Genomic DNA, 26,756 nt, shown 5'->3' on the forward strand with positions numbered 1-26,756 from the left:
GTTGGATCGACTCCCAGTCGTTGGATCGTCGATCCAACGGCTGGGACAAAAGAAAAACTTTTTAAGTATCCGCGGTAAATAACCGCGGACACTATGTCTTTCCGTGTGTTTCTCCCGCGACACACATGACTATCCGCGGTTAATAACAGCGGACAACACAGATTGTCAAAACCCTAAGTGTCTACTTCTAAAAAATATGAAATTATACTTTTTTTTTTAATTTATGGATTTAGATGATTATTATGATTAAACTAATTTTGTTTTGAATAAATAACAATTATCTTTATTTTATATTATATGTTTAGAATTTTTTGTTTATATATTTTTAATAGTTAGTAGATTATTATTAAAATTATCATTATTACCTATACATTCTTATGTTAGTATTTTATTATAAATTTAATTATTTTTTTTAAAGTTTTTTTATATTGATTGGCTAATTTTTTTTTGTGAATAGTTAATATATAATTTTTATTCTTGTCACATATTATATATTATAAGTATTATTTATTTTTTGTGTTATATAAAATATATTTAAATTTAATTTATTTAACAAAAATATAAAATGCTACTTAGACAATGTATATTTTTTAGACGTTTTTCTTGTTTTAAGTTTTAAATTAATTTAAAAGCGAATAATATTTATGTGGTATATATATCCAATAAAAAGAATAATATTTATATATTTTACAGAGAATAATATTTATGTGTTATATATACCACATAAAAGGGAATAATATTTATTATATATTCTCTTTAAGTACATAAATATCACCCTAACCACAAAGTCTTTTGCAACATTACACAAGCTTGTTAAAGTAAAAGAAAAAAACAATATAAACAACAAACCATGCAGCTAGAAAGCAAGAAGGATCGAGAAAATACAAAAATATTTAGCATAAACGTCTAAAAACATACATTGTCTAAGTAGCATTTTATATTTTTGTTAAATAAATTAAATTTAAATATATTTTATATAACACAAAAAATAAATAATACTTATAATATATAATATGTGACAAGAATAAAAATTATATATTAACTATTCACAAAAAAATTAGTCAATCAATAAAAAAAATTTAAAAAAATAACAATTAAATTTATAATAAAATACTAAGATTAGAATGTATAGGTAATAATGATAATTTTAATAATAATCTACTAACTATTAAAAATATATAAACAAAAAATTCTAAACATATAATATAAAATAAAATTAATTGTTATTTATTCAAAACAAAATTAGTTTAATCATAATAATCATCTAAATCCATAAATTCAAAAAAAAAAAAGAGTATAATTTCATATTTTTTTAGAAGTAGACACTTAGGGTTTTGACCGTCTGTGTTGTCCGCTGTTATTAACCGCGGATAGTCATGTGTGTCCGCGGGAGAAACACGCGGAAAGACCTAATGTCCGCGGTTATTTACCGCGGATACTTAAAAAATTTTCCTTTTGTCCCAGCCATGGGATCGTCGATCCAACGGCTGGGACACAGTGTGTTGGGTAAATGTTCCCTGACAACCGATGGTCAGGGAACAGGACCCATGTAAATATAATTTCTTCTCGAAATAAATTATTACTTTCTTAAATAAGTGTATAGATATTTTTCTTAAATTATGTATTAGTCTTAAAAAAAGGATATTCAAAGGAATATTCAGGGAGTCTCAAATATAATTTGCAATATTTTGACAATTTGTTTTCCTATTTAGAAATATAATTTGAAGTCTCCAAATGAAAAATATAAGGGGAGGGTATTATCCTAGTGAATATGCTAGGATAGGTCCTACATAAAATATTAAATCAAATTAAATAATATGAGAATATTGAGAGGCCTTTCCAGAACCTGACTACATCAAACTATTTTGCGGGAAAAAAATAGCTGAAATATATATTAAGAAAATTACTTTCGGAAAAAAGGAAAAGAAAAGTAAAATTAATCGGCTAGAGTGGATCGACACGGCATTACATTCAGTCGTTCACCTCCCATCGCCGATCAACTGTGTGTACATACATATATACATACATGATTCTGATCCACGTTTGATTTATCCCAGGTACTAATGCTACTATTTTTTGATTTATACGTGTAATTTGCTTGGTGGGTTTCTGTTGTTTTATTGATTTTGGGCTTGTTTAGCATTGTATGTTCAGTGTTTGATGAAATGCCTGACAGAAATTTGTTGCGTATTTGGTAGCTCATTGTTTTTCAATTATGTTCAGGATTGGATTTATACAGTTTTGTTATCATCTGCTTCACATTTTCACGTGTTTTTGTGTTCTGGGTTGTGATTGGAATAGTGTTTTTTTTGTACTTGGTGGGGTTCATTATGGGTTTATTTGTTTGTGCGGGAGGGGATCTTGTGTTGAATTTCTGTTGAAAACTCAAAATCTTGAGACCCCGGGATGGTTAATTGGGAAATGGGTGGTGCTACTGTTTGAGGTTGCGTGGACTCGTGGGTGTTTATTTATAGTTGAGAAGCTTGATGTGTGTAAGTGACATTTTTTGTTGTTCGCAGGGGATGAGATACTGAGTTGAGCTTGAATTGCTTGGTAACTCCAGATTTTATTTGGAGTGAGGCAAGTGAGGAGTTGCATGCAATTAAGTCTGCGATCATGAAACGCTGTGTATATATCAATGACGACGATGACTTATCACATGATCTTTATTGCGATAATCGCATATCTAATACTAAGTATACATTGCTGAATTTTCTTCCAAAGAATCTATGGGAACAATTTAGGTAAGTTTGGGTTTCTTTGATTTGCCTTGCGACTCTTGAAAATAATTATGGACTCCTACTGTTTTTCATTTAAGACTGTGTCATGAGTAAAGTATTACAGATTGCAATAGATAGCTTAAAAATCCCGTGCTGAGAGGATGAGATATTGGTTTACTAGGTCGGTCCATCTCATTAGATAATCATGTACAACATTTAATTGGATTCCTAGAGAAAATGTCTTGTTGAATTCTAGAAATTTAGCCAAGTGATAAGCTTGAATTCCACTCATTCTGCTAGTGCACATGTTGAAATTTTGATTTAGTATGTCATGCAGTTGCAGTCTTGCAGACCCTTAAAACTTTACTCTAGCAGATGTTCACAATAATTGAATTGAAAGAACTAGGGAGTAAATTACATTCTTAAAAGTTGTATATTACCGCCTGTGCTTTAAGTATGTTTTCTTAACATATATTACGTCTCCCATTCGTACATGTATAAGAGGAAGATTTTTTGTGTTCTTGGTTTTACTTCCTTTTAACTTATCTACACTGCTGTTCCTCAGCCGATTTATGAACCAGTACTTTCTGTTGATTGCTTGCCTTCAACTCTGGCCACTCATAACACCTGTAAATCCTGCAAGTACATGGGGGCCACTCCTATTCATCTTTGCTGTCTCAGCATCAAAAGAGGCTTGGGATGATTATTATAGATATCTATCAGATAAGAAAGCTAATGAGAAGCAAGTGTGGGTTGTAAAGAAGGGAGTCAAAAAGCATGTATGTTAGTTCATATTATATAAGTTTTACTCTTGTCTTGTGTGTTATTTGTATTCATGTTTTTTTCTGGAATTGAAACATAGCAAGGTCTCTAGCATGGAAGGTACATATTCTTGAAGCATGTCTTTATTTTCTGCATTCAGTGCCATAGAATTTCATATTCTTGCAATAATGCTAATTGTGCCAATAAAATATGAATGCAATATATAAATATTAAATAAAAAGTTTTCGTGAAGATCTACTGTATGTCTGTTTCATGATGTAAAGAATATCATATTAAAGTGATAGTGTGATCACCTAAAGTAACTATCGTTACTTTAAGAATTACGATTGAGCTACTAATAAGCAGACAAGATATGTTAAAGAATCAAAATGTCTATAAATTTTAAAAGTAGAATTTGATCCAGTTGAGGAGCGACTCTTAATCTAGAAGCAACATGACCGTACGTTGTACAACAAATATATTAAGAAAATGGATGGTGGATTCCCGTTAGATGGAATTACAAAAAGGGCATATTATTACTGGAGATGCAGCTTTACACCCAGTGGACTAGTCCAGTATATATCTTAATATCTACCTAATGCAATTTATTAAGTGACAGTAATTGGATGATCTACAAGCATTGAACATTCTTTCATTGTATCTGACCAGATTGATGGCTTTATTTTGACACAACTGTTTTTTTTTTCTCTCTTTTATGAAGTTTATGAGGAATTTAAGTTCATTCTTCTCACAAAAGGCATCTCTTGTTTTTCTTAGGCTAGAAACTGAACATTGCAAGATCTATGCTAAGCATATGAATTACTTGCCGGACTTCTAAGAAAGCTGTTGTATAGACTTGCATGTGGTGGTAGAAGATTCCCTATAACATTTGTGCAACATAACAAAGTATTCACAAAGCATATTTAATTGACGATAAGATTCTGGATATTAATGGCCCAGAGAAATCTAGTTGGTCAGTTGCTGGTTGTTTCATTTGCGCCTTTTAGATACCTTTTGTGCCCTTATAAGTTATTCAGTTGGTCTGGGATCATCTTTTAATTTACTTTGTTCGGCGCACCATTGTGTCTCACCATAACATTCAAATCAGTAATTGATGAATTCCATTTGCAGATTCAAGCACAGGACATTCACGTTGGTAACCTAGTCTGGCTTCGCGAAAATGATGAAGTGCCATGTGATCTTGTGCTGATTGGTACTTCTGAACCACAAGGTCAATGCCATGTAGAGGTTAATTCTCAATTCATGCTAGAAAATCTTCTGTATAAAAATCAGTCTGATATAATCATTTTTTTAAGATGAGCTTAGAAGATTCCATTTTTTTATGATTGGTTTCCCTTGCTTTTCATTATCATTCCAAAAGTTGAAAATGACGCAAGGAAGAACTCTAGCATCCTGAGGTATTTTCTTATAGGGATTAGACTGACTGGTAAAGGATTAACTTAAACACAATCATCATTTTCTTAAGAGGTTGCAAATATTGCTTAGAGTTTAGATTCTCACTGATGTATGCTTTCCAGGTTTTTTTTTTTTTTTAATTAATTCATGAAACTATCAGTTCAAACTGCTAATGAAACTCTTGGCTGCACAATGGTGATGCTGGAAATGTTAAAGGTTATGGTTTCTTAGATATGAATTTATACATTTTGGAGGCATAGAGCTCTTATAATATCTTACAACTCTTACCCTTATATGGTGTGAACATATGGAAACCATAATATATTTTTCACTTCTGTAATTTATGCTGTTTTAGCGAACAGGATTGCAATTTTGTTTGCAACTGTTTTGTAAACGGCAAGATCTTTTGGATGCACGATTAGTAGTTACTAAAATAAGAATCATTGATTTACATATGTGAATGCAACATATAGATTTTATTTATCATATCACGATCCTTGCAGACATCTGCTTTAGACGGTGAAACTGATCTTAAAACACGAGTAATACCTCCTGCTTGCGCAGGAATAGAGCTCGAGTTGTTGCACAAAATCAAGGCAAGATCTCATTTTACTCTCGATTTACGAAAGGCTCAAAATTCAGTAGAAATAGCTACTGATGTTAAACTTTGTCCACAGGGTGTGATCGAGTGCCCACATCCAGATAAAGACATTCGAAGATTTGATGCAAATATGCGGCTGTTCCCTCCATTTCTTGATAATGACGTGTGTCCTCTAACCATAAAAAACACTATCCTGCAATCATGTTACCTGCGAAATACTGAGTGGGTCTGTGGAGTTGCTGTCTATGCAGGCAAGTTTTATTTTAGTAGGGTCAATAAAAAATACTCAGATATTGAAATAAAAGAGGGCGATAAACGTAGGTGGATCTGGAAATGAAAGACTTTGTAGTTCGTCAATATAATAACTCTTGTGGATTATGTTTATTAGCTAAGCAAGAGTAAAATACTTATGGTTGCCGTTACTTTCTTTGTGACAAATGCTGTCATCCCGTCGTGGCATGAAGTCCTTTGTTCTCTTGTGACATTCTTAAGCTGGTGAATAGGATCTCTGTGCATGACAGTATGCTAGCAGCTATAATTTCTTCATTTGTTTAATTTAATCCTGCTTATGTGCCTTTCACGTAAATTTATCGTACAGTTTCAGTGTAATTAGCCTGTATGAGAGAATGATGTGGAGTTCTCTTTGTTTAGGCAATGAAACGAAATTGGGGATGAGTAGGGGTGTTCCAGAACCAAAGCTTACAGCTGTGGATGCGATGATTGACAAGTTGACTGGAGCAATTTTTGTTTTTCAAATAGTGGTTGTAATTGTTCTGGGCATAGCTGGGAATATCTGGAAGGAAACAGAAGCTAGAAAGGTTTGTCTGTATGATTTTTTGATATGTTTGAAGAAATATTGTGTACTATTGTACCCTTATTTCACCTTAGACTCTGGTTAATTTGTATATATCTATCCTAGGGGGCATCTTCATATGTTTAAAGTTTGTCTTCTAATGAGTTAACTAGATTAACTGTCTTCACCTATATATTTAAGACCTATAAATGATTGTTTTCTTTTACCTTGATAATAGTTTACACTCTCCTGTACTGTATTTTTTAATCACGAGTTGGTTTTTATTGTGCAGCAATGGTATGTTCTTTATCCAAATGCAGGTCCGTGGTATGAATTGTTGGTCATCCCGCTACGGTTTGAGCTGCTTTGTTCCATTATGATACCTATATCCATAAAGGTGATTATCTGCATATAAACTTTATATGATACACTTTTATGGCATGGCTGATGTAGAAGTAACCAACAACAATGTATTTAAGGGAAAATATTAGGGTTTGGTTTAGAAACTGCAGAGACAGAAATATAAAGATTGTAGTTATGCCATATAAATATTTGTGTTAGCATTAACTTGTTAATTCAATTTTAAAGTCACAATATTCCCAGTTAATTCTGAAATTATAGGTAATACTTGCGAATTTTTTAAATTATAAGATCAGTTTGATTATAGGTTTTAAGGTTTGTATTAAACATTTAATCTGGAGTCCTTCGCGGCTACGCCAATGACGTAGAGTATTTAACTATTTATACAATTGACTCTGTACTTCTATTAGGTACCATGGCGTGCCGCCTACCACTGAAAAGGCCTTTTTTTAGCTACCTATTAAGAGTGATGTGTGTAAAATTTTCCCCTCTAATATGTATATTTTGCTTTTCACTTTTTCCACTGACCAAATGTTTATAAAATTATGCGATTATATTATTTGACATTTTTTCTTGTCTATGAACACACATACTTTTTATTAGTCATCATTGCTGTGTTTTTGGATGGTGAGGATGTTTTGTTCTTAAATATTATGATCTGCTATCTCAGGTGTCCTTGGATCTGGTAAAAAGCACATATGCAAAATTTATAGATTGGGACCATGAGATGGTTGACATCAAAACAGGCACTCCATCTCTTGCTGCCAAGTAAGAAATGCAAAGGTCTTCAATAACTTTATTTGTATAGACATGATTGAGTACTTCTGTAATATTCATTTGCTTGTATGTGGCAGTACAGCAATAAGTGAGGACCTGGGGCAAGTTGAGTATATATTGACAGATAAAACTGGAACGCTTACCGAAAACCAAATGATTTTTAAAAGATGTTGTATTTCTGGAACTTTCTATGGGAATGAGAATGGGGATGCTTTAAAAGGTTTGTTTTTCTTCGTAAGGTGCTTTTCTAGTTGCAAGTCTGCGGCTTGCTTATTTTATATTTCCCAACAGTGGAGCGTCATTTTATGCTTGTGCTGTTTTGTTGGACCATTTTTTTTTAAAATTACGATCGTTACAATGTTTGAGAGATGGAACAAATTGGATCATCATTTTATCTCTTGTTATACAGTAAGTTAACAAATGAACACCAAATTGACTTGAAATTGTCATATTTATTACACCCAGTTTGTTGTTACTTTAATTTGACCAAGTACGAACAACATTAGTAGCTTCGTCATGTGTATTTTTAGCTCTGTTTGGTGTACTCCTCATTCCCTACTTTTGTTAAACACTTAAACTGCCAAAAGGATGTTTCAGTTATGCTATATGTTGCAGATGCTAAGCTTCTCAATGCTGTTTCGGATGGTTCTCCTGATGTCATCCGATTTCTTACAGTGATGTCAATCTGTAACACAGTGATACCCTTGCACAGGTTATTTTAGCAAAAATTTACTACGAAATCCTTCCGAAAGCAGGAATATGATTCCCGCCTTCTTCTTCCATCCTCTTCTGCTGTAATACCATGTTAATTATATATAATTTGTGCATTTTCCATAGCAAAGATGGAGTGTTGTCATACAAGGCACAGTCACAGGATGAGGAAGCTCTTGTTCGTGCTGCTGCCCAGTTGCATCTGGTTTTTGTCAAGAAGAATGCGAATATTCTTGGTAATTTGGTATCCAATGATGCAGAAAATATGCTTATCTTTCTGCATGTTACAATAAAATCTTTGTGCTTGTGTATTGATCTAATTATGTTATATTGATGACACATGAATGGTCCCCTGTGTTTTGTTTTTGACAGAGATAAATTTCAATGCTTCCTTGCTACAATATGAATTGCTGGACACCCTGGAATTCACTTCTGATAGGAAAAAAATGTCAATCGTGGTTAGAGACTGTCAAAGTGGGAAAATTTTCCTTTTGTCCAAAGGAGCAGACGAATCTATTCTTCCTTGTGCATGCACTGGTAATACACAAATTAAGTAACAACTCTATTGTAAAGTTCCCTTTGTGCAGAATATTTGCTACTTGTTTCTTGCCTGAACAAATGGTATGCAAATAATCTGCTTTTTAGTTATTTGTTCGACAAAGTAGTTCCCTTTGTGGAATATCATAAGGTTTGATACCCAACTACTCGCTAGTCGCTACTAATAATTTTGTGGAAGATGTTGGATGTAAAGAATATCCAGGCTTCAACTTTGAGTTGGAGTTCAGAAAGTTTTGTAGTTAAGTTAATTATTTCCTGTATAGTAGAGGCTTAGTATTCAGATGTCACTCGGAACACTTGTTTTGGTAATGAGCAGTGTGGACGCTACTATAAGCAATCATACTTAGTTCTATATTTTATCAATGTGCTGTCTGCTTGATGCTTGATATAAACTGTTTCTTTTCCCTTGATGTTTGGATGATTTTCTGTAGTAGACATGTTAACACTAACAGCTTGACATTGCTCCTGAAAATTTTCAGGACAACAAATAAGAACCTTCTCCGAAGCTGTAGAACAATATGCTCAATTGGGTCTGAGGACATTATGTGTGGCTTGGCGTGAATTACCAGAGTATATATATGAAGAGTGGTCATTGACATTTAAAGAGGCTAATAGCACACTGGTTGATAGAGAGGTATAATATAGTCCTGTAATATATTTTATATAAACAGCTTCAATACTCATTATAATCTGTTCTTGGGTGTGACAAAATTAGGGTTATGTCTCTATCCTTCTGAGCATATAATTTTTTACTGATTTTGGTCTCTACTTCATATTAATCTGTTTCCAGTGGAGAGTGTCTGAGGTTTGCCAGAGACTAGAGGTAGACCTGGATATTCTTGGGGTTGCTGCTATAGAGGATCGTCTTCAGGTGATTTTTTTTCTTTTAAGTCTTTTAAGTTATGTACTGATTTTTTTACTTAAAGAAACTTGAGACTCTCTTGCCCTGGTTTTGTACAATTATACAGGATGGTGTACCTGAAACAATCGAAACGCTTCGAAAAGCAGGGATAAACTTTTGGATGCTAACTGGAGACAAGCAAAATACAGCCATACAAATTGCTCTATCATGCAATTTTGTTTCTCCTGGTAGATAGACATATATTTTCATCCTTCCTTTATCTTGTAATTTCTTGTACACATTGTAAATGGTCCTATATTTCCCTTGCAAAGAAGTGTTGCTACATATACGAACCCTAAAAACCTCTTCGATTGTTAGGTTCGCTTCTGTGATTTGATCCTTCAGATGCAGACAGCTGTATAGATTTACAGATTTTGTTCTGTCCCTTTTTGCGCTGCTTGTTGTGGACTTGCAATGGAAGTGAAAGACATAGTTCATAAGATTTAGTACAAAGTTATAAGTTTTAGTGGATAGGAGCTCGAACCATATCTGTCATTTGACTTGTATATTGTTCCTTTTAAAGGTATATTCAGTGTAAACCAGCTGTAAGGACATGAGGACCATGACCCTTAAAATCCTAATATGTGCGGAATATCTTGAAGCTATTGTGTACCTTGAATCTTGATAACTTTTACTTGGTAATTGCTTATTTTTGCACACTTGTCGACACTTGACAGAACCCAAAGGCCAGCTTCTGCTTATTAATGGCAAAACAGAAGATGAGGTATGTCGAAGTCTAGAGAGAGTTCTCCTCACAATGCGAATAACAAACTCAGAAGCCAAGGTGAGAGTTTAGTACTAGCTTTACGTTTACTGCCAAAAATGTAGCTCGTCAATTCCTTCACTTGAATAACAGCTATGTTTTATTTGGAATTAATTGCTGAGTCAATGATTAATTTTCAGGAGAATAATGCTATCATCATTATCATTCTGCTAATAGATGCATTAATTTGGAATCTTAATTCCTTTTTTTTTTTCTTTTTAAAATTAAATAGAAAGAAAGTATTCTGGTGTAGTCTTTGGTCTTTTGATATCTTATTGATTGTATGCATAGTTCCTTAGGGAGTTAGGGATGGTACCTGAATAGGCAGTATCTCGCCAGTAAAAACTCTATGGTCGTCCGGATTATGAAGCAAGAAATTTTCAAATTTTCTCAACTTAAGTTATTTTTCCTATGTCTCCTTTAAATGACTTTTGGGGTGTGCCCTCCAAGTCAAACTACCACACCTGGACACAGCTTCACAGAGAACAAATGATTAATGAACTGTATATTACCCTGCCTTCATGGAATATCTTAACAAGCTTGTTCATTCATTTTGAAGATGTTTTAAGTTGACGAAGTTTAGTGAAAATGAAAAACTTGCACTAACCAAATCCTTGCCAATGGGATGAGAAGACGGGCGGTTTTACTAGAATTAGTTTGCACTATCCTTATACTTGGGTGCTAAAATCTTGGTTATGGTGATTTCGATCTCCTGTAATATTATATAAAATATATTCTATCAAGAGTGTGGTGTTAATTACAACTTTTTACTATTTTCTGTTATTTCGTTATAAAATTGCTTTCATCTTGTTCAATAGCTGAACGCAATTCCTTATAACAGGATGTGGCTTTTGTTATTGATGGCTGGGCTCTTGAAATTGCACTAAAGTATCACCGAAAAGCATTTACAGAATTATCAATTTTGTCCAGGACAGCTATATGTTGTCGTGTTACACCATCTCAAAAGGCACAGGTGCGCTATAAAGAGTAGTTACTGTTTTAAAAAGGAATATCTTGTATGTGCATACTGACCTAAGATACACCAGAATTTTACATGATTTTATATTTTATCTTACCTTTTCAATTATTAGATCTCCGTGTCACAGTTATCCCTTAAAAAAATTCTCTAGATGAGGTACTCTACGTCTTTCAGCAGCAATATCTGTATATGATACTCAATTTTAAGATGTCAACAATGTGTAGTATTTTTTGTCACGGTTTGATCTTCTATTTAAGAATTAATGATTTTTTAGGAAACTTTCTCAGTTCTTGGAAAGCCTCAAGTACCCATGTAATAGTATCACATGGTACTGTTCTAAAGTGCGTGTTTATGCAGTTCATGTGTCTCCCTTGTTTAGTTACTAATTGTTCATTATAATTTGAACCTACCAAGATAGAATCATTTTTTTTTTTTGAAACGCAAGATAGAATCAGATTTAATATTGGAACGTTAGTCACTCGTAAAAATTTTTAATGAGCTTATTCTGAAATCTCATTAAAATGTAGGGCATGCTACCTAACTTCCTTGATCTTAATAATGTTTGATATTCCCAATTATATAAATAGTAATATTTATTTATGACAATTATATTGATAATAATATTTATTTATGACAATTCACATAGTACTGATAACAGTAGTGATGAAAGCTTATTTTCATGTCATTGTTGCTGCAATATTGTTTTGTCTTCTCTGCACTTATACATGCGTATATATATGTTAATTAAGTCAACTTTCCTTGGTTCTCCGCTGATATTGCATTATGTAATTAGCTTGTGGGGCTCCTAAAATCATGCGACTATCGAACCTTGGCTATTGGTGATGGGGGGAATGATGTAAGGATGATACAACAAGCTGATATTGGGGTTGGCATTAGTGGAAGAGAGGGATTGCAAGCTGCAAGAGCAGCTGATTATAGCATTGGAAGTAAGTTCTCTAAGCATCGATATATGTGTGTTCCATTTATTTATGTGCCTTTTTTCTTACAATATATACATACGTATATATATATATATATGTGTGCTTTTTTAGAGTTGAATGTTAAAAGCAACAAAGCTACAAACTTTATCGTTCCATCTAGTCTGGTGGAATGGATGTGAGAATTGAAATGAAGAATATGATGAAAGCTAGAGGTGGTAAAGGATGAGAAGACGTGCGAGTGCAGAAAATGTGTGTATAATATATATGTTACGGTTTACATGAGAAGAATTTTTTTTAATTTTTTTCTGCATAAACGTCAATACAATATTTGGAAATTACTTGCCTTGTCCCATATTTTCCAATCAAAGGAGGAATAAGTAGGTATACAAGGTCTTTAGTTGGTAATGGAGTCGCAATGCATAAAGTTGAATTTGCCACCTCATTTACATTGGCTTGTGTTTTGATGTGCGAAATTAGAAATTCTTGGAGGTTACTGCAGAACATAATGGTTCCTTAAAAGTAACTTGCTCATACAAATACTGACTTCTTAGCATCTCTATTTTTGTCATTTAGGAACATTATTTTTCTTTTGATTTTAGAATGATTGCTGGTACCCTTGTGGTTTGTGTGTGTGTGTGTGGGGGGGGGGGGGGGGGGAGGGATTGGGGGGGGGGGGGGGGGGGGTATAACCAAAGTTTTCAGTTTTTCACTTATACTTGACCTGCATGATCTTATTTATTGATTTCTAATTTTCCTCTAAGCTCCAGCATTTTGACTTGGTGTACTTTCTTATTCTTATGTTTATTTAGGTTTATTCTTACCTAATTTGTGGCCTTAAACTTCTGTTCAGATTGTAAGATGAATGATCTTCCCTGTTGCAGAGTTCAGGTTTCTTAAAAGATTAATACTGGTCCATGGACGATACTCTTATAATCGTACAGCTTTTCTGTCCCAGTATTCCTTCTACAAATCTCTACTGATATGCTTTATTCAGATCTTGTGAGTTCTAATAGATAATCTTCTACGTTTTTTGTTTTGGCGGTTATCATTTGTTTTGTATGAATATACTAACATAAGACATTCAGTTTCTCGTTTGTTTCAGGTGTATCTGGGAGTAGCCTGTTCAATTCTGTCAGTTTGATGGCTTATAATGTTTTTTATACAAGCATTCCTGTTCTAGTTAGTGTGCTTGACAAAGATCTTAGTGAAAAAACTGTGATGCAACATCCTCAAATATTATTTTATTGTCAAGCAGGAAGGTTTGTTTTACCATTTTATAATAGTTAGTTTAAGATATTGTTACAATGTTGAAGAGGGGTCATTTACTGTTATAGCCTGTATGTTTCCAGCTAATTGTATAACTATATTGAAAATTATGTAACCAGGCTTTTGAATCCTAGTACTTTTGCTGGATGGTTTGGCCGGTCACTTTTCCACGTGAGTACTCTCCCTATTGTATATCTTTTACTAGAGCTCAGATACTACTCAGATAATTGAGAGCAGGTAGAATCATATGAAATTTGCAGTTAGAGTCTACAGAGCAAAAACAATTTCTTCTGGCCACTGATATTTGTATACTAGATCTTAATATTTTAGTCATATTGAAGACGAAGGTCAAGTTTATAATAAACTTGCTATATTAAGGTCCACGTTAAACTCTAGCTTCCAACATATGACACTTTGGTGGTATGCTAGTTATGTGGGGTCAGTACAAAGAGTTAACGCACAAAGCTTAAAAATAATTAAATGATATACATACATTAGTCATGCACCGCACTTGTACACATGCATTAAAAATTGTGTACTGTTGTCATTTTTCAGTCACGGTTTTGCAAGATTTATCAATGCTATAGTTCAAATACTGAGCTAATTTATATCTGTTACAATTTACAAGTTGCTTTGTAACACTTCTATATTCTGGCATGCATTTGTATCAAATTGTAGTTTTTTTTTTTGTAGGAGTTGTGTAGTATTCTCGTTTGCTTTATAGTTTAAGTACTAATATAGAAGAAATGCAGGCAAGTGTTGTATTTTTAATTACTATCCATGCATATGCGAAAGAGAAAAGTGAGCTTGAGGAGGTCTCCATGGTGGCACTTTCTGGATGCATTTGGTTGCAGGCTTTTGTTGTTGCAGTAGAGACCAAGTAAGTTCCCCTCTTTATTTGCACTGTGGCTATAAGTCTGATCCTTCAAGTCTTTTACTCTATTAGGGCCTGTTAGCAATGTACTCGCATAGATATATATATGTGTGTGTGTGTTTTTGTGTGTGCTAAAACCACAAACCAGAATGAATATACACCCAATATTCTTGAAGATGCCTAGAGGTTATGTGCTAGTATTCAGATTATGGTCATATACAAAGTTCCAATTATACTGACTTCTTGCTGATCGTTGAATTTATGACATTTATGCTTCGTAATGAAAATCCTTTCTGAATATTTAAAGATTATAATTGTTTATATATGTAGATCAAAATTACATCTCCTCTGACCATGGGGTTCTGTCTGATGCATGTAGTTCCTTCACTGTATTGCAACATCTTGCCATATGGGGAAACCTGCTTGGATTCTACATTATCAACTTCATTATTAGTGCTGTGCCATCAGCAGGGATGTACACAATAATGTTCCGCCTCTGTGGACAGCCATCCTACTGGATTACTATGTTTGTAAGTTTTCCTACAATATCATTCTTAATGCATTTTCCTTCAAGTAACATAGCTCTTAAGGATTATCTTTTACGACCTACTAAATCTGGAACTTTTAATTTTTACTGATTTCTTTTAGTGGTGTTACTTCCTTTTCCTTTTTCCTCTTGTATAATTTGTGATAGCATCTATCAAAATGTCATCCAGTAGGTGACTGCTCTACGTTTTCGACTCACCCTTCTTTCTTGAAAACATTCTTGGGTGATTTTTAGTTGGTGGTGCTAACAAGTTGCGAGTCATCAATGACGAGCACCCTAATCTGTTATATGTATGCTGATGAATGACTGTTACAATGTTATGATCTTGCAGCTCATCGTTGTCGCAGGGATGGGTCCAGTTTTAGCACTGAAGTACTTCAGGTATACATATAGATCAAGTAAAATTAACATACTCCAACAAGCTGAACGTATGGGAGGGCCTATCTTGTCATTGGGTAGTGTAGAGAATCAACAAAAATCGCTGGAGAAAGATGTTTCTGCATTATCAATCTCTCAACCAAAGAGCAGAAGTTCGGTATATGAACCTCTTCTTTCAGATTCCCCATCTGCCACAAGACGATCAACTCATTTAGATTCCCCAACTGCCACAAGACGATCATTTGGAAACACAGATTTCCGTCCAAGAAACCACAAGGACAACTGAAATATACATAGCAATTAACCTGACATCAACCAACACAATTGTAGCGGAAACTCTGTTAAAGTAGAGTTATTTCTCTCGAGCTGACTATATTAGGTAAGTATATATATAAGGGAAAGCAAAGTTTTGAGGAGTTTGCTTGTATTAGCTTCTGCAATGTAATTCCACAAATCTACAACAGCTAATTGTCTACTTGGGAGGGATATATAAGAGCGCTCATTTATTGAAGAACTTTTGTGTTATGTTCTATGCATGTTGGTAGCTGCTGTTGTTTTTAGTTTTGGCTTGTTCATTTTCCTATTATATTTTTAAGGGCTTTTTCCAAAAATACTCAAGTTACAGTTTTTCCCGAAAGTAATATGAAATTTAATTTTTTCTTCAACCAGTGCTACAATACAATTTGATTTTGTAATTTCGACCGTATTTTTGAGATAATTTTGAAAATATGAGTATTTTTATAAATTTTATAGACGATTACATGAAATAAGAGTTAGTGTATTTGTTTTTGTTTTTGTTTTTTTGAAATAAGAGTTAGTGTATTTGTTAATTCCCATTTTTATGTCACTCTCTTATAGAGGTTTAAATTAAGATCAAATTGTACTTACTAATTACTATATTGAAATCGGAAAACTTATTAAATTCTACCGACTCATGTATTTATCGAATACATACAGAGAGATTCTAGAAATTGAGAACCGGATTAATCGGCGGAGTTAGTTGATCGGATGAATAGAAATTAATTGTAAGAATTAATCAGATCAAAGATCAGATTTTATAATATTTAATTTAATAATATTTCATATATTAGTTTAATTTATTAAATACATATTGGAAGTTTGCGGCAAAATTAGAGGTTTGGGGATGATTTAGAGTTTTGACCACTAGAATCCACTAATATAAGTGTTTGGTAGTTAGCGGATTGAAATAGAAGTTTGGACCCAAAAAGCTAATTTTGAAAAAGCTACTTTGAGGAGTTTTCTGGGTTAGAAGTTTTGGTTAAAAAACTAATCAATCAGCTATTAACCAAACAGTTTTACGAGAAACAGCCAATTCAATCGGCTAGTCATAATATTTATTTCAATCCTTTAGTCAAAACAGCTAATTAAATCCGCTAACAGCTAATCACCAAACATGACCATTATTTATGATTCAAGAAAATTTATAATAACTAATCAGATTTAAAAAGTCGAATTAGGATGACACTTTCGATTAATCGATCGAATCGTGATTTTTTTGAACAAAAAAAAATAGGACCAATGGCTTTGGCACAAGTCAAAATTTATAGACTACATGCAGTTGGATATTTTGTTGAATGGTATAATGGTCTACAAGTAGAGATGGGAAACCAGTGGTTGAGAGCTGATGGCTTCGAAATACTCTCAAATTCTTCCTTGTTTTTCCTTCTCACCTCTTTTTCTTGTTTCTTATTGATGGGCACTTCTTTCATGCTTTCTTGCTTCATTCTACACAATGGGCATTGGATTCAGGCTCAACTTCAGATGGGCTTCTTCAGTTAGATATCCATACTATTGCACCACCTCCTCATCTTGGCCTTCATCTTATTCATGTATGTCATCTCATTCTTATATGTTTTCAACCTTTCAAAATATAGTTTAGAATTTAAGAAGCTTCATGTTGCAAAATTAGACAAAAATAGTATGAAACATGTCATTCTTATCATTTGTTACCGTCGGATAATATAAGATCATGCGAGAGTCTTCCTCGGGAGTCTTCCTCTGGCAGTTTAAGATTTTAGATAAATTAGTTACTTAATATGGTATCAGAGCAGCTCGGGCTTTGACTGCCTAAGGTTTTAGATTAATTAATTACTTAATTTGGTATCAGAACTGGATTCAGCTCAGGCTTTGACTCTTTTTAGTTTTAGATAAACTAGGCTATGTTGTACCAACATTTATCCCAATTTGTATTCCTGCAGTTAGAGCAATGGAGGCTTCCTATGACACAACAAGAGTATCCTTTCCATATTTTGTTCTGGGAGAGATTGAAACTATGCACAATGATCTTCCGAGAGTGCATAGTTGTGCATCTGCTGCACAGACCTTATCGAATAATTACTTAGAAACCGAACATGTAAGGTGCCTCATTGGAACAAACATTTTCGAGTTCATGTTTATTTATATTGTCATTTGGTAATGGATTAAGTTTTTGATCATTCAGATAAGTATCAGAAAGAGTTCTGGTGGTGACTTAAGTTGCATTATTAGCAGTAGTTTTCGGAAACCTGGTTCTGCAACAAGTGCTGAGGCTAGCAAATTATCACATTTTGGAGTACTAATGAATAATCTTAGTATGTTGGAGAAGACGTTTGCTGATTCAGACGTGCTGAGGCTGGAGAACGATATATTATCACAATTGGACAGGCTTGGAGCTCTTAAGTTGTTCCACACTTGCCTCTCCAGGACGAGATCACGGCCTGGTAATTCATCAGTGTCTGAGGATATTGAAGAGCATCAGATGGAAAGCCATGTGAACGCTGATCAGATGGCTAAGATTGTTGTTTCCTCAGGAAAAAAGGAAAAGAGGAAAGCAAAGAGAGTGAAATCATCGTGGAATGAGAAAGATTTTTATCTGTTGCCATCAAATTCTAAACCTAAGCACCAACATCAGAACTTGTCTTCTCCTGGAAAATCATCAAAATACAGTGGCTCAAGGCCTAAAGTCGCGAGGAATGAGGCTGAATTGACAGTAGGCGTGAAGGTATGTTCGCCTCTGTTACAGTTCTACGTTCTTCATGACTATTTCTTGGGCTCTTACTTTCTACTTGTATATATCAACAGTTAGTTGCGAATTTGGAAAGAATTAAAATGCAGTTGGAAAAAGAAACAGGCGAAACAGCTAGCTTGAGTAGCTGGGCCGAAGCTGCTAACATCGACAAGAAGACCTTGCAGCAGAATCTGCACTTCGGTTGTTATTGCAAGGATGAGCTCCTGAGAAGCACAAGATCTTTGATTCTTTACATTGCAAGGAACTATAGGGGCGTCGGAGTGGGTTTTGAAGATTTAATTCAGGTCTGACAACCATATTTTCGTAAATTTTACAGTAACATAGATGATGAAGCTTGTTTCAGAGTACATTTAAGCAACAGTTAACCAATGTTATATTTTTTGATGCCATTGCAATTTTTGCAGGCAGGAAGCATCGGTGTCCTGCAAGGTGCAGAAAGGTTCGACCACACCAGGGGGTATCGGTTCTCTACATACATCCAGTACTGGATAAGAAAGTCCATATTGATGCTTGTTGAGCGGAATTGCAGAGGAGTTCGGATTCCTGTAAGGAAGTCATCTCTTTTGTTATGTATTTACTCTGCAGAATCATCTCACTGTAATGCTAATACTCTGCATTGGCTACCTGCAGTATGCATTGAGCAAAGCGGTGAAGAAGATACAGAAAGCTAGAAAGACCCTGAGTAACAGCCTTGGGACTTATCCAGATGACAATGAAATAGCAGAGTCCACAGGCCTGTCCTTGTCTAAAATTGCAGCAGCTAGTAACTGCCTGAGAGTCGTCGGTTCTCTTGATCAGAGAATCGGGGATTTCACCAGTGTCAAATATCTGGTATGACTAATCCTTCTGTCACTCAAGTATACTGTTGAAAACTAGTTCATCTAAAATCTAAAGGTGTTAGAAAAAGCCCCAAATAGATCTTATGCTATATTTCAACACTCCCACTCACTCGAATTCCCAGTTTTTGGGTTGAATAGTGGATCACGGGCACCCATCTTTGGGGCCAACCTGTGTTCTGATACCATGTTGGGAAACGGTCCATCTAAAACCTTATGGTGTTAGAGGAAGGTCCCAAATGGACCTTATGCTATATTTCTAACATATACTGTATAATATACTTCTCGTATAGCTTATAGCACTGGCCTGGTTTTCTTTCTGCAGGAACTCATGCCCGATACCTCGATCAAGGGTCCTGAAGAAACTGTCATGAGGGAGCACATGTTGAAAGACATGTATGATCTTCTAGCCGAATTAGATCCCAGGGAACGACAGGTTCTGCTACTGAGGCTCGGGCTTCAGGGCCATCACTGCATGTCGCTTCAAGAGATAGGGAGGCTATTCTCTGTGAGCAAAGAATGGATACGAAAAATAGAGAGAACAGCTTTAAGAAAACTCAGAGATCAGGAAACTCTTCATAGTCTAAGCCATTATCTGTATATGAACCATATGAATCAGTAAGCCTTATATTGTTAGTTCTATAGATCAAAGCTTCAGAACCCTTTTACATGTAGAAATGTAGATAATATATATCCAGACACATTGGTAGATACCACAAGATAAATCTATTCCATGAAATCTTGAATGATTCTATGCACATTTTTAATACTACAAAAAGTTGATTCTTGCAAGATTTGCAAATCTAAGCTACAGGAGATCTCATTCATAAAATATTTGCAAGAGAAGCATCCACTTACTAAGATGTATAACTATAAGAACAATATTCGGTGCTACATTTCCCAGATAAATTCGATATAGCTAGTGGCAGCATTATGCTCGCCTTCTTGTAGAGTTCGAAGAGACGATTTTTCCCCATCTTAAAAACGAAGCGAATAAAAGAGTAATGTTAGAGGTCCGGGACATTTACCAAATGATGTTGCGAAGGAAAATGTATAATTTTAACCATCGGGCACCATTTGGTAAATCTTTTGGGTCCTCTAGCATTATAGGCAATTGCGTGCAACGTAAAAACATACCTTTATTACCATATTGACAACAGTACATTACAGCAGAACACTTGGTCTAGAAGAGAAACACATTCTCAATCAAACGTGTAGAATGATGATAATACACAAATTTATTGCAGCTTAGGCAACTCAATTTTACATGCTACTATATATATTATCGCAGATTATTAGGTTTCATTTGTCATCCTCATTACTTATCTTCTCATCATTACAGTTTTCTCCATCCAGCAACTGAGTAGGTGGAAAGTCCTCTTCTTTCGCTTTGGCAATTGCAATTTTGCATAAAAAGCTGGGCTGATTAGTTGAAGAAAGAAGCCTTGCCCACATCCTATCAGTAATCACAACGTGGTTCCTCTGTTCATTTATGCGCTGCACAAAGAATATCCAGTAATCAGTCTGAATACATCTAAATAGGAAAATGAGTTTGAGTTCTCTTATTAATCAACCAAATATAGTATAGATGTACGGTCATGGATTTGCATGTGATCTAGTACTTACATTAAAAGGGATGTATGTCTGTCTCCCATTAACAAGCCCACTCGTATAGCCTGTGTAACCTGCCATTGCTCCATGAACGCAACTTTGTGCAAGAAGTGTGCAATACACATTGTCCGATGCATTACTCGGAATAGCACGGATCATGTAGGTAGGATCTGCCAAGATAGCAGGATCAGCTTAATTATTTATTACATGAGTTCTGGTGTTTAAGTAGCGACAAATAAATAGAAACTTACTGACCTATATATTTAAGAGTGAGCTGCAACTTGTTTCTGGCAAAATGATCCTACAACAGAAGGATAACGTAATTATATAAGCCACCAAAATCATAGTATCATACCTAAGTAGAGAGTTACAGAAAATATCACAGCAAACAACTTTTTAGGGCTCCGTAAGAAATTGTTGTGCAGGACACCAAACGAATCAGCAAACATCTTTAGGACTTGTTATACTAGTCTAGTTTCATGTAGCTGACACGGATCAGCTACACAAATCGGATAATCATACTGCTCCCTTGGGAAGTTTTCTCTATTCCAAAATGATTATTAATGAACCAACCTGTTCCTATTGGAATGAAGCATAGCTACGCAGGCCCGGTTAAGGGAACTCAAGTCTTAAGCTCTCAAGATATTTATATACTGGAACCTACAATCATGAACTCATTTTCCTTGTATACTATTTTTTCCCACTTAGCCTGATTAGTAATAAAGACCCGTTTTTTTAGATCTTGAACACAATAACTCTTACGTATGCATCAAAGGAGAGAGAAAAGATTTGACATGTAAAGTCATTAGGGAGAGAGTGGATGAGGGATGATAGGACCAAACAACTTAAGTTGGTGCCGGAACATTATGACATGCAACCATTGGCACATAAATATATAAATTTGAAATTGTTCAATCTAATATATATTAGTTCCTGCGGAAGACAAAGCTAATTACAAAATTGTATTAAAACAGAATAGGGTGTATTGTTTGGTGCAGAGGGATTTTCGAAGAAGAATACATACAATATTAACTTAAAGCAACGCAAATACCTTAATCTTTTGAGAAATCCACAATCCATTATCTGCAAGTAGCTTGTTCCCTGAAGCATCTTGCGCATTTCCTAGGCTCTGTTCTTTATCAAGAAGATCCTGACCTGCTCCTTCAGCTATAACAATAACCATGTGTCCATCTTCTTTAAGTCGTTTCTCCACATATTCAAAAAGTCCACCTTCTCCTTCAAGATAGAATGGTGACTCTGGTATCAAGCACAAATCTACATCTCGGCTGGCAAGAGTGGCATACATGGCAATAAAACCTGCAATAACAATTATGTAAGATACAATGACAGAGATACTAACAATGGCGAAAGTTTTTATGAACTGAAACTGATTCCAGTAACCTAGCAATAATATTAGCCTATAGTTATTCCAAGTCATACGAAGTTAACTTACCACTGTAACGGCCCATTAGCTTCACTACACCAACACCGTTCTCGGCACTTTCAGCTTCAACGTGTGCAGCATTGATGGCGCGTTGAGCTTCTTCAACAGCAGTATCAAAACCAAATGATTTATCAATGACCTGAACAAGAACATGTTCCATCTCAGTATAAACGTGGTTAATTCCAAAAATATTTGTGGGGGCAGAGTCATCACAAAAAAAATATGGGAGCAGGCAGAATAGGACATAAAATCAAATCAGTCAAAGATGCAATCTTATAAGGAAAAATTTCGAGCATAATGTTTGACTTTAAGTGTTTAGCCATATCAAGTTTCAGGAATCGAGATTAGACTGGACGAATGAAATAATTTTACAAATGCCTCAACTTGCAGTAAAGAGAGGGTATGCTAAAATAACTCAAAGCAAATTATAGATAGATGTTAGAGAAAACAATACCGGAATGTCATTATCAATAGTTTTTGGAATTCCTGCAATCGCAACCTTCAGACCGCGCCGTCTAACTTCCTGCAATGAGTATTACACTTTGAGAGAAAAGGTAGCATATTTGAACATACAAGATTCTAGAAAGATATCATAGCGTGTACCGCGCCACATATGACAGGATATGGTGGCAGACACAATAGACTCAAAAGCCCATCCCAATAGCATCAGTGAGTTCAAATTAAAAACACCACCCCTCCCTATATGCTATAGTAGTTAAGGAAACCTAATGGTACTTGGTAGACAGAGGTACAGTGTCCTTCTGAGGAAATTAAGTCACTGCTCCTATAGTCGATACGGGTTAGAATTAAGCATTGCTGCATGTTGGATACACCTAAGGATGCACATTCCGCGATAACTGATTAAGTATACTCCATGAAAGTAAGACAAGAACATGGATATCACAAGCTATAAACAGAACAATCCGGTATTCAAGACAGATTAACAGAGTTATGTTGATGACGTTCAGCAAATTATGAAGCATCACTTCAAGATACCAGATTACGCTAGTTCTTTTCAAACTCCCTTTATGTATGCTACATTATATAAGAAAGCAGGTCAATCTCCTCCAAAAGACAGTTACCTCAAAAATGACAGCAGCACCTTTCTGAGTCCCATCTCCTCCAATAATATAAACCTGAATCAGAATAGCATATCAGCAACAAACATTTTAGCTAAACCAAAAAGAGTAATAGATACAGAAAGGGGACAATCCTAAACCACGACAAAGTTCAAAATTGTTCGCAAAATATTGAAGATCCCCTACCTGATTAATTCCTCGATCCTGAATGCTGTCAACAATCTTCATCTTATCATGCCCCCCACGAGATGTTCCAAGGACTGTGCCTCCACGTTTGTGAATATCATTTACAATCTTTGGTGTCAAGGGAATGGTATTTCTTGAATAAAAACCTCTATAACCTCCCTGTACAGTATAAATTTTGTAAGTCCACAAACCAATAGCATATAAGTAATCGTATATTAACCAAATCCCACAGAAATTATGAAGATTAAAAACCAAAAGAATAAATGATATTTGCTAGAATGAACATGAAAGAGGCGGAGTGCAATCAGTTACTTTTAACTTGTTACAACAAGCAAACAAAGGCCATGAGCCAAAGATGTCCCAAAGCTGCATACAAACATATCAAAAACCCTACCTAAAAAGTAGTCAAAAGTGTCTCAATGTTTTGCATTTATACACTCAGTATATTATCCTATCACAAAACATGTATTCGAGCCATAGGTCTAAACTATGCCCTCCATGTTGCTATGAAGGTTAGAGATTTAATAAACTTGCTTGAATTGTTTGATGAGGAAAACTACAAGCAGAATATTATAGCAGAGCTGCAGAAGTAAAATTTAAAACTGTTAATGCCTTTAAAGATAAAGTGTACTGAAAACATAAACAAACCTCTATTCCAGAGACTCTGGTGATGCCGTACATGTGATAGAGAGCACATACAATTTCCCTGATCACCGTATTAAGCCCAGGGCACAACCCACCGCATGTTACAATACAAGCATGCACCTCATCTGGGCTGAAATATACCTGTGGCATTGAAGAACTGTGTTAGCCTAAGCATATGTATCAGATTACATCTAGTACGAGTGGGAAATTGCATACCTTCTGGCGAGGTCCGGCACGTCGGAAATGTATTCCCCTTGGACTATCTTTATGAACCACAACCTACAGTAAAGATTCTAAAATTTAGGGGGAAATATATTGTTTATGTTAATGTCATACATGTCAAGACAACATGCATAATGGTCATGCTATCCAGTAACATATAAGGCCACGGTTTTAAAAATTTACTAACCCCAAAAAAACCTGAATTACAAGCCATGATGACTTTTCATTCTCATTCACGCACACAAAAATTGTATGCAGCGACTTGTGGCCCATCAAAGTGGTGTGTTTTTTAATAAGTCTTTGGCAGCATCACAAATCTATATTGCTAATTTTGTTGCCTATTCAAGCATACAGAGAAAGCGGGCGGGGGTTGTGGCCTTATAGCAAGTGGTGGAACAGTATCACAAGAGAGCCGGGCTTAAGCAAAAAATATCAACAATTCAGACCACTCGGGGCTGAAAAATTCAACTGCGATAACATTAAAGGATTGAGCAAGTCAGAAGAAGTAAATAACCTTTTGTGGTACAGTATCATCGACATTTACAAAGTACTGCCTGAAAGTTGAAGACACCACAACAGCTTAGATTCTGATCATTCGAAACCAAAGCAATTGATATAACAAATTAAAAATATTAGATTAGAAAAGAGAAAAGTATATTTTACTAACTTTACAACTGAATATGCTGGATTAGATCGCAACGGATTGGGATAGGTCTGCACAGAAACATCACAATTAACTTTCAGCAGATAAAAATATAATTTGCAGGATTTAGAAATTCAAGAAACAGATCATAGAAGAACAAACCAATACCAATTGATCTATCAATCAAAACAAAAGGAATAAACAAATTATAGAGAAGCTGCACACCACAAGAAGTAACTATCAGCTATATCCAAAAAGAATCAGATTCTAATTTCTAACAACATAGTAACTCCACTCTTTTTTATCTGTGTCCAAATAAAAAGGAATATGAATTGATTCCATGTCTCTAGTACATGTAAGCAGAGTGACTGAATCACATGTACTGATGTACTAGCTGAATTAATATAAATAAATAATCTTTTTTTCCATTGCTGAGTAACAATTATAAAGGTATGATCTTTATAGCAAAAGATCATTACTTTGGAAAAGGAATGATAACCCAGATCATCTTTTATACATAATCATCCGGTCAAGATAAGTTCAGTAATTGAAAACATAAACAAGTCATCAGTAACCCAAATCCAGTAAAAAATCTCTCTCACACACTCAAAAGTGGGGAGAGAGGGAGAGACAGAGACAGACAGAGAGAGAGAGAGAGAGGGGAGGGGAGGGGAGAGGGTCAGGGAGGGAGGGAGGGAGAGAGAGAGAGAGAGCTTACAGGAAGCTGATCAATATAATCAGTCAAGTGAGGAACATCTTCAAGAACATAACCATAATCACCAGTTTCCACCTTCATCATGTGGCTGTTGACAGCTCTATTGTTTTGTTCACTGCCCATCTGACTCTAATCTCTCCCTCTCTCTCAGCTTAATCTCTCCCTCTCTCTCTGTCTCTCAGCTCAGCCCTCTTAATAAGAACAATACTAATATCAATAATTTGGTAATAAAATTCCCACTAACGATGTCAAGGAACATGCGAGAATCTGCTGTCAAACTTAACCACTATATATAATACGCTGCCTCTGCATATATTTATAAATAACTAAGAGAAATGAAAACCGGAAAGAAGAATTAAGTGAGTAAAATATTGAAAACCAGTGCGTGCTTATAACCGCTTCCTCTTATTGCAAATAATTTCCGTATGATTATATGTATGTACGCTCGCCGACGTCCAAGACCTTTTGACCCTTTTTAGTATCGTATTTTTTATTAGTCAGAATAATTTTATATCTTTAAATTATTTAAATTTATAATTATATCTGAATCGAATATAATTAGGTTTTACAATTTATTTAAAATCTTAGTTAAATACATTCGGTTAATAATACCTTGCTAGCTAATGTTATAAAAACGTGTATTTAATTATAAAAAAATCTTTCAAATACAAACGGAGAATCTTTGAAGAATATTCACAACGGAGGTTTGAAACAGTTATGTCTTCTGAGGAATAATTTGTTGGATACGGATACATTTTATTTCGTTCGTTCCGCGTCCTTTTTAATATATATTTTATATTACAAAATTAAAATCGAGCGAATACACAATTAATTCAAAACAACCTTGTTCACCCAACCAAAAAACAAAAGATAAAAAAAAATCTTTATAAAAACTATAAAGAAGTTTGAAAAGTATGGTCTCGAGTTTTGATTGGAAGATGAAGTTTGACAAGCAAAAAGGAGTCTAGAAGATGGAAATAATTTGGAAGAAAAGTTGAAA

The 26,756-nt window shown here is 34.7% G+C and overlaps 3 protein-coding genes across 9 annotated transcripts; 2 read left to right on the forward strand and 1 right to left on the reverse strand.

Annotated features, from left to right (window-relative positions):
• The first annotated feature begins 1,840 nt into the window (after nt 1-1,840).
• On the forward strand, nt 1,841-15,879 carry LOC108204760 (phospholipid-transporting ATPase 2). 7 transcript variants are annotated; one of them, XM_017374358.2, is made up of 25 exons: nt 1,843-2,057; nt 2,520-2,744; nt 3,286-3,499; nt 4,614-4,730; nt 5,402-5,494; nt 5,576-5,750; nt 6,151-6,317; nt 6,585-6,689; nt 7,323-7,420; nt 7,507-7,649; nt 8,045-8,141; nt 8,267-8,376; nt 8,513-8,677; nt 9,178-9,332; nt 9,489-9,569; nt 9,667-9,787; nt 10,277-10,383; nt 11,204-11,335; nt 12,135-12,288; nt 13,164-13,281; nt 13,368-13,541; nt 13,668-13,719; nt 14,301-14,428; nt 14,802-14,952; nt 15,301-15,879. In XM_017374358.2, exons 2-25 carry the CDS (start codon nt 2,617-2,619, stop codon nt 15,631-15,633), a joined length of 3,318 nt encoding a protein of 1,105 aa, XP_017229847.1. In that variant the 5' UTR covers nt 1,843-2,057; nt 2,520-2,616; the 3' UTR covers nt 15,634-15,879. The 7 variants fall into 7 exon arrangements, 5 of the variants coding, with proteins under 5 accessions (XP_063942142.1, XP_063942144.1, XP_017229847.1 ...); XM_064086072.1 differs by lacking the exon at nt 15,301-15,879 and having other exon boundaries at nt 1,841-2,057; nt 14,753-14,893; XM_017374359.2 differs by lacking the exons at nt 1,843-2,057; nt 2,520-2,744 and adding an exon at nt 4,260-4,455 and having other exon boundaries at nt 3,360-3,499; nt 4,614-4,713.
• A 1,059-nt stretch (nt 15,880-16,938) lies between these two features.
• LOC108203392 (RNA polymerase sigma factor sigC) lies at nt 16,939-19,960 on the forward strand. The gene is made up of 7 exons (XM_017372309.2): nt 16,939-17,197; nt 17,567-17,721; nt 17,809-18,348; nt 18,429-18,659; nt 18,780-18,920; nt 19,006-19,206; nt 19,537-19,960. The coding sequence occupies exons 1-7, from the start codon at nt 17,101-17,103 to the stop codon at nt 19,831-19,833; spliced, it is 1,662 nt and encodes a 553-aa protein (XP_017227798.1). The 5' UTR covers nt 16,939-17,100; the 3' UTR covers nt 19,834-19,960.
• A 370-nt stretch (nt 19,961-20,330) lies between these two features.
• On the reverse strand, nt 20,331-26,189 carry LOC108203397 (ATP-dependent 6-phosphofructokinase 3). Its single transcript, XM_017372313.2, has 13 exons — nt 25,760-26,189; nt 25,066-25,112; nt 24,913-24,952; nt 24,393-24,455; nt 24,180-24,317; nt 23,532-23,690; nt 23,349-23,402; nt 22,721-22,789; nt 22,276-22,405; nt 21,874-22,139; nt 21,078-21,123; nt 20,838-20,992; nt 20,331-20,708 (listed from the first exon to the last, which is right to left on the reverse strand). Exons 1-13 carry the CDS (start codon nt 25,877-25,879, stop codon nt 20,514-20,516), a joined length of 1,482 nt encoding a protein of 493 aa, XP_017227802.1. The 5' UTR covers nt 25,880-26,189; the 3' UTR covers nt 20,331-20,513.
• Nucleotides 26,190-26,756: the final 567 nt, after the last annotated feature.

This window comes from Daucus carota, chromosome 1 (assembly GCF_001625215.2).
Source record: "Daucus carota subsp. sativus chromosome 1, DH1 v3.0, whole genome shotgun sequence".
Taxonomy (NCBI): domain Eukaryota; kingdom Viridiplantae; phylum Streptophyta; class Magnoliopsida; order Apiales; family Apiaceae; genus Daucus; species Daucus carota.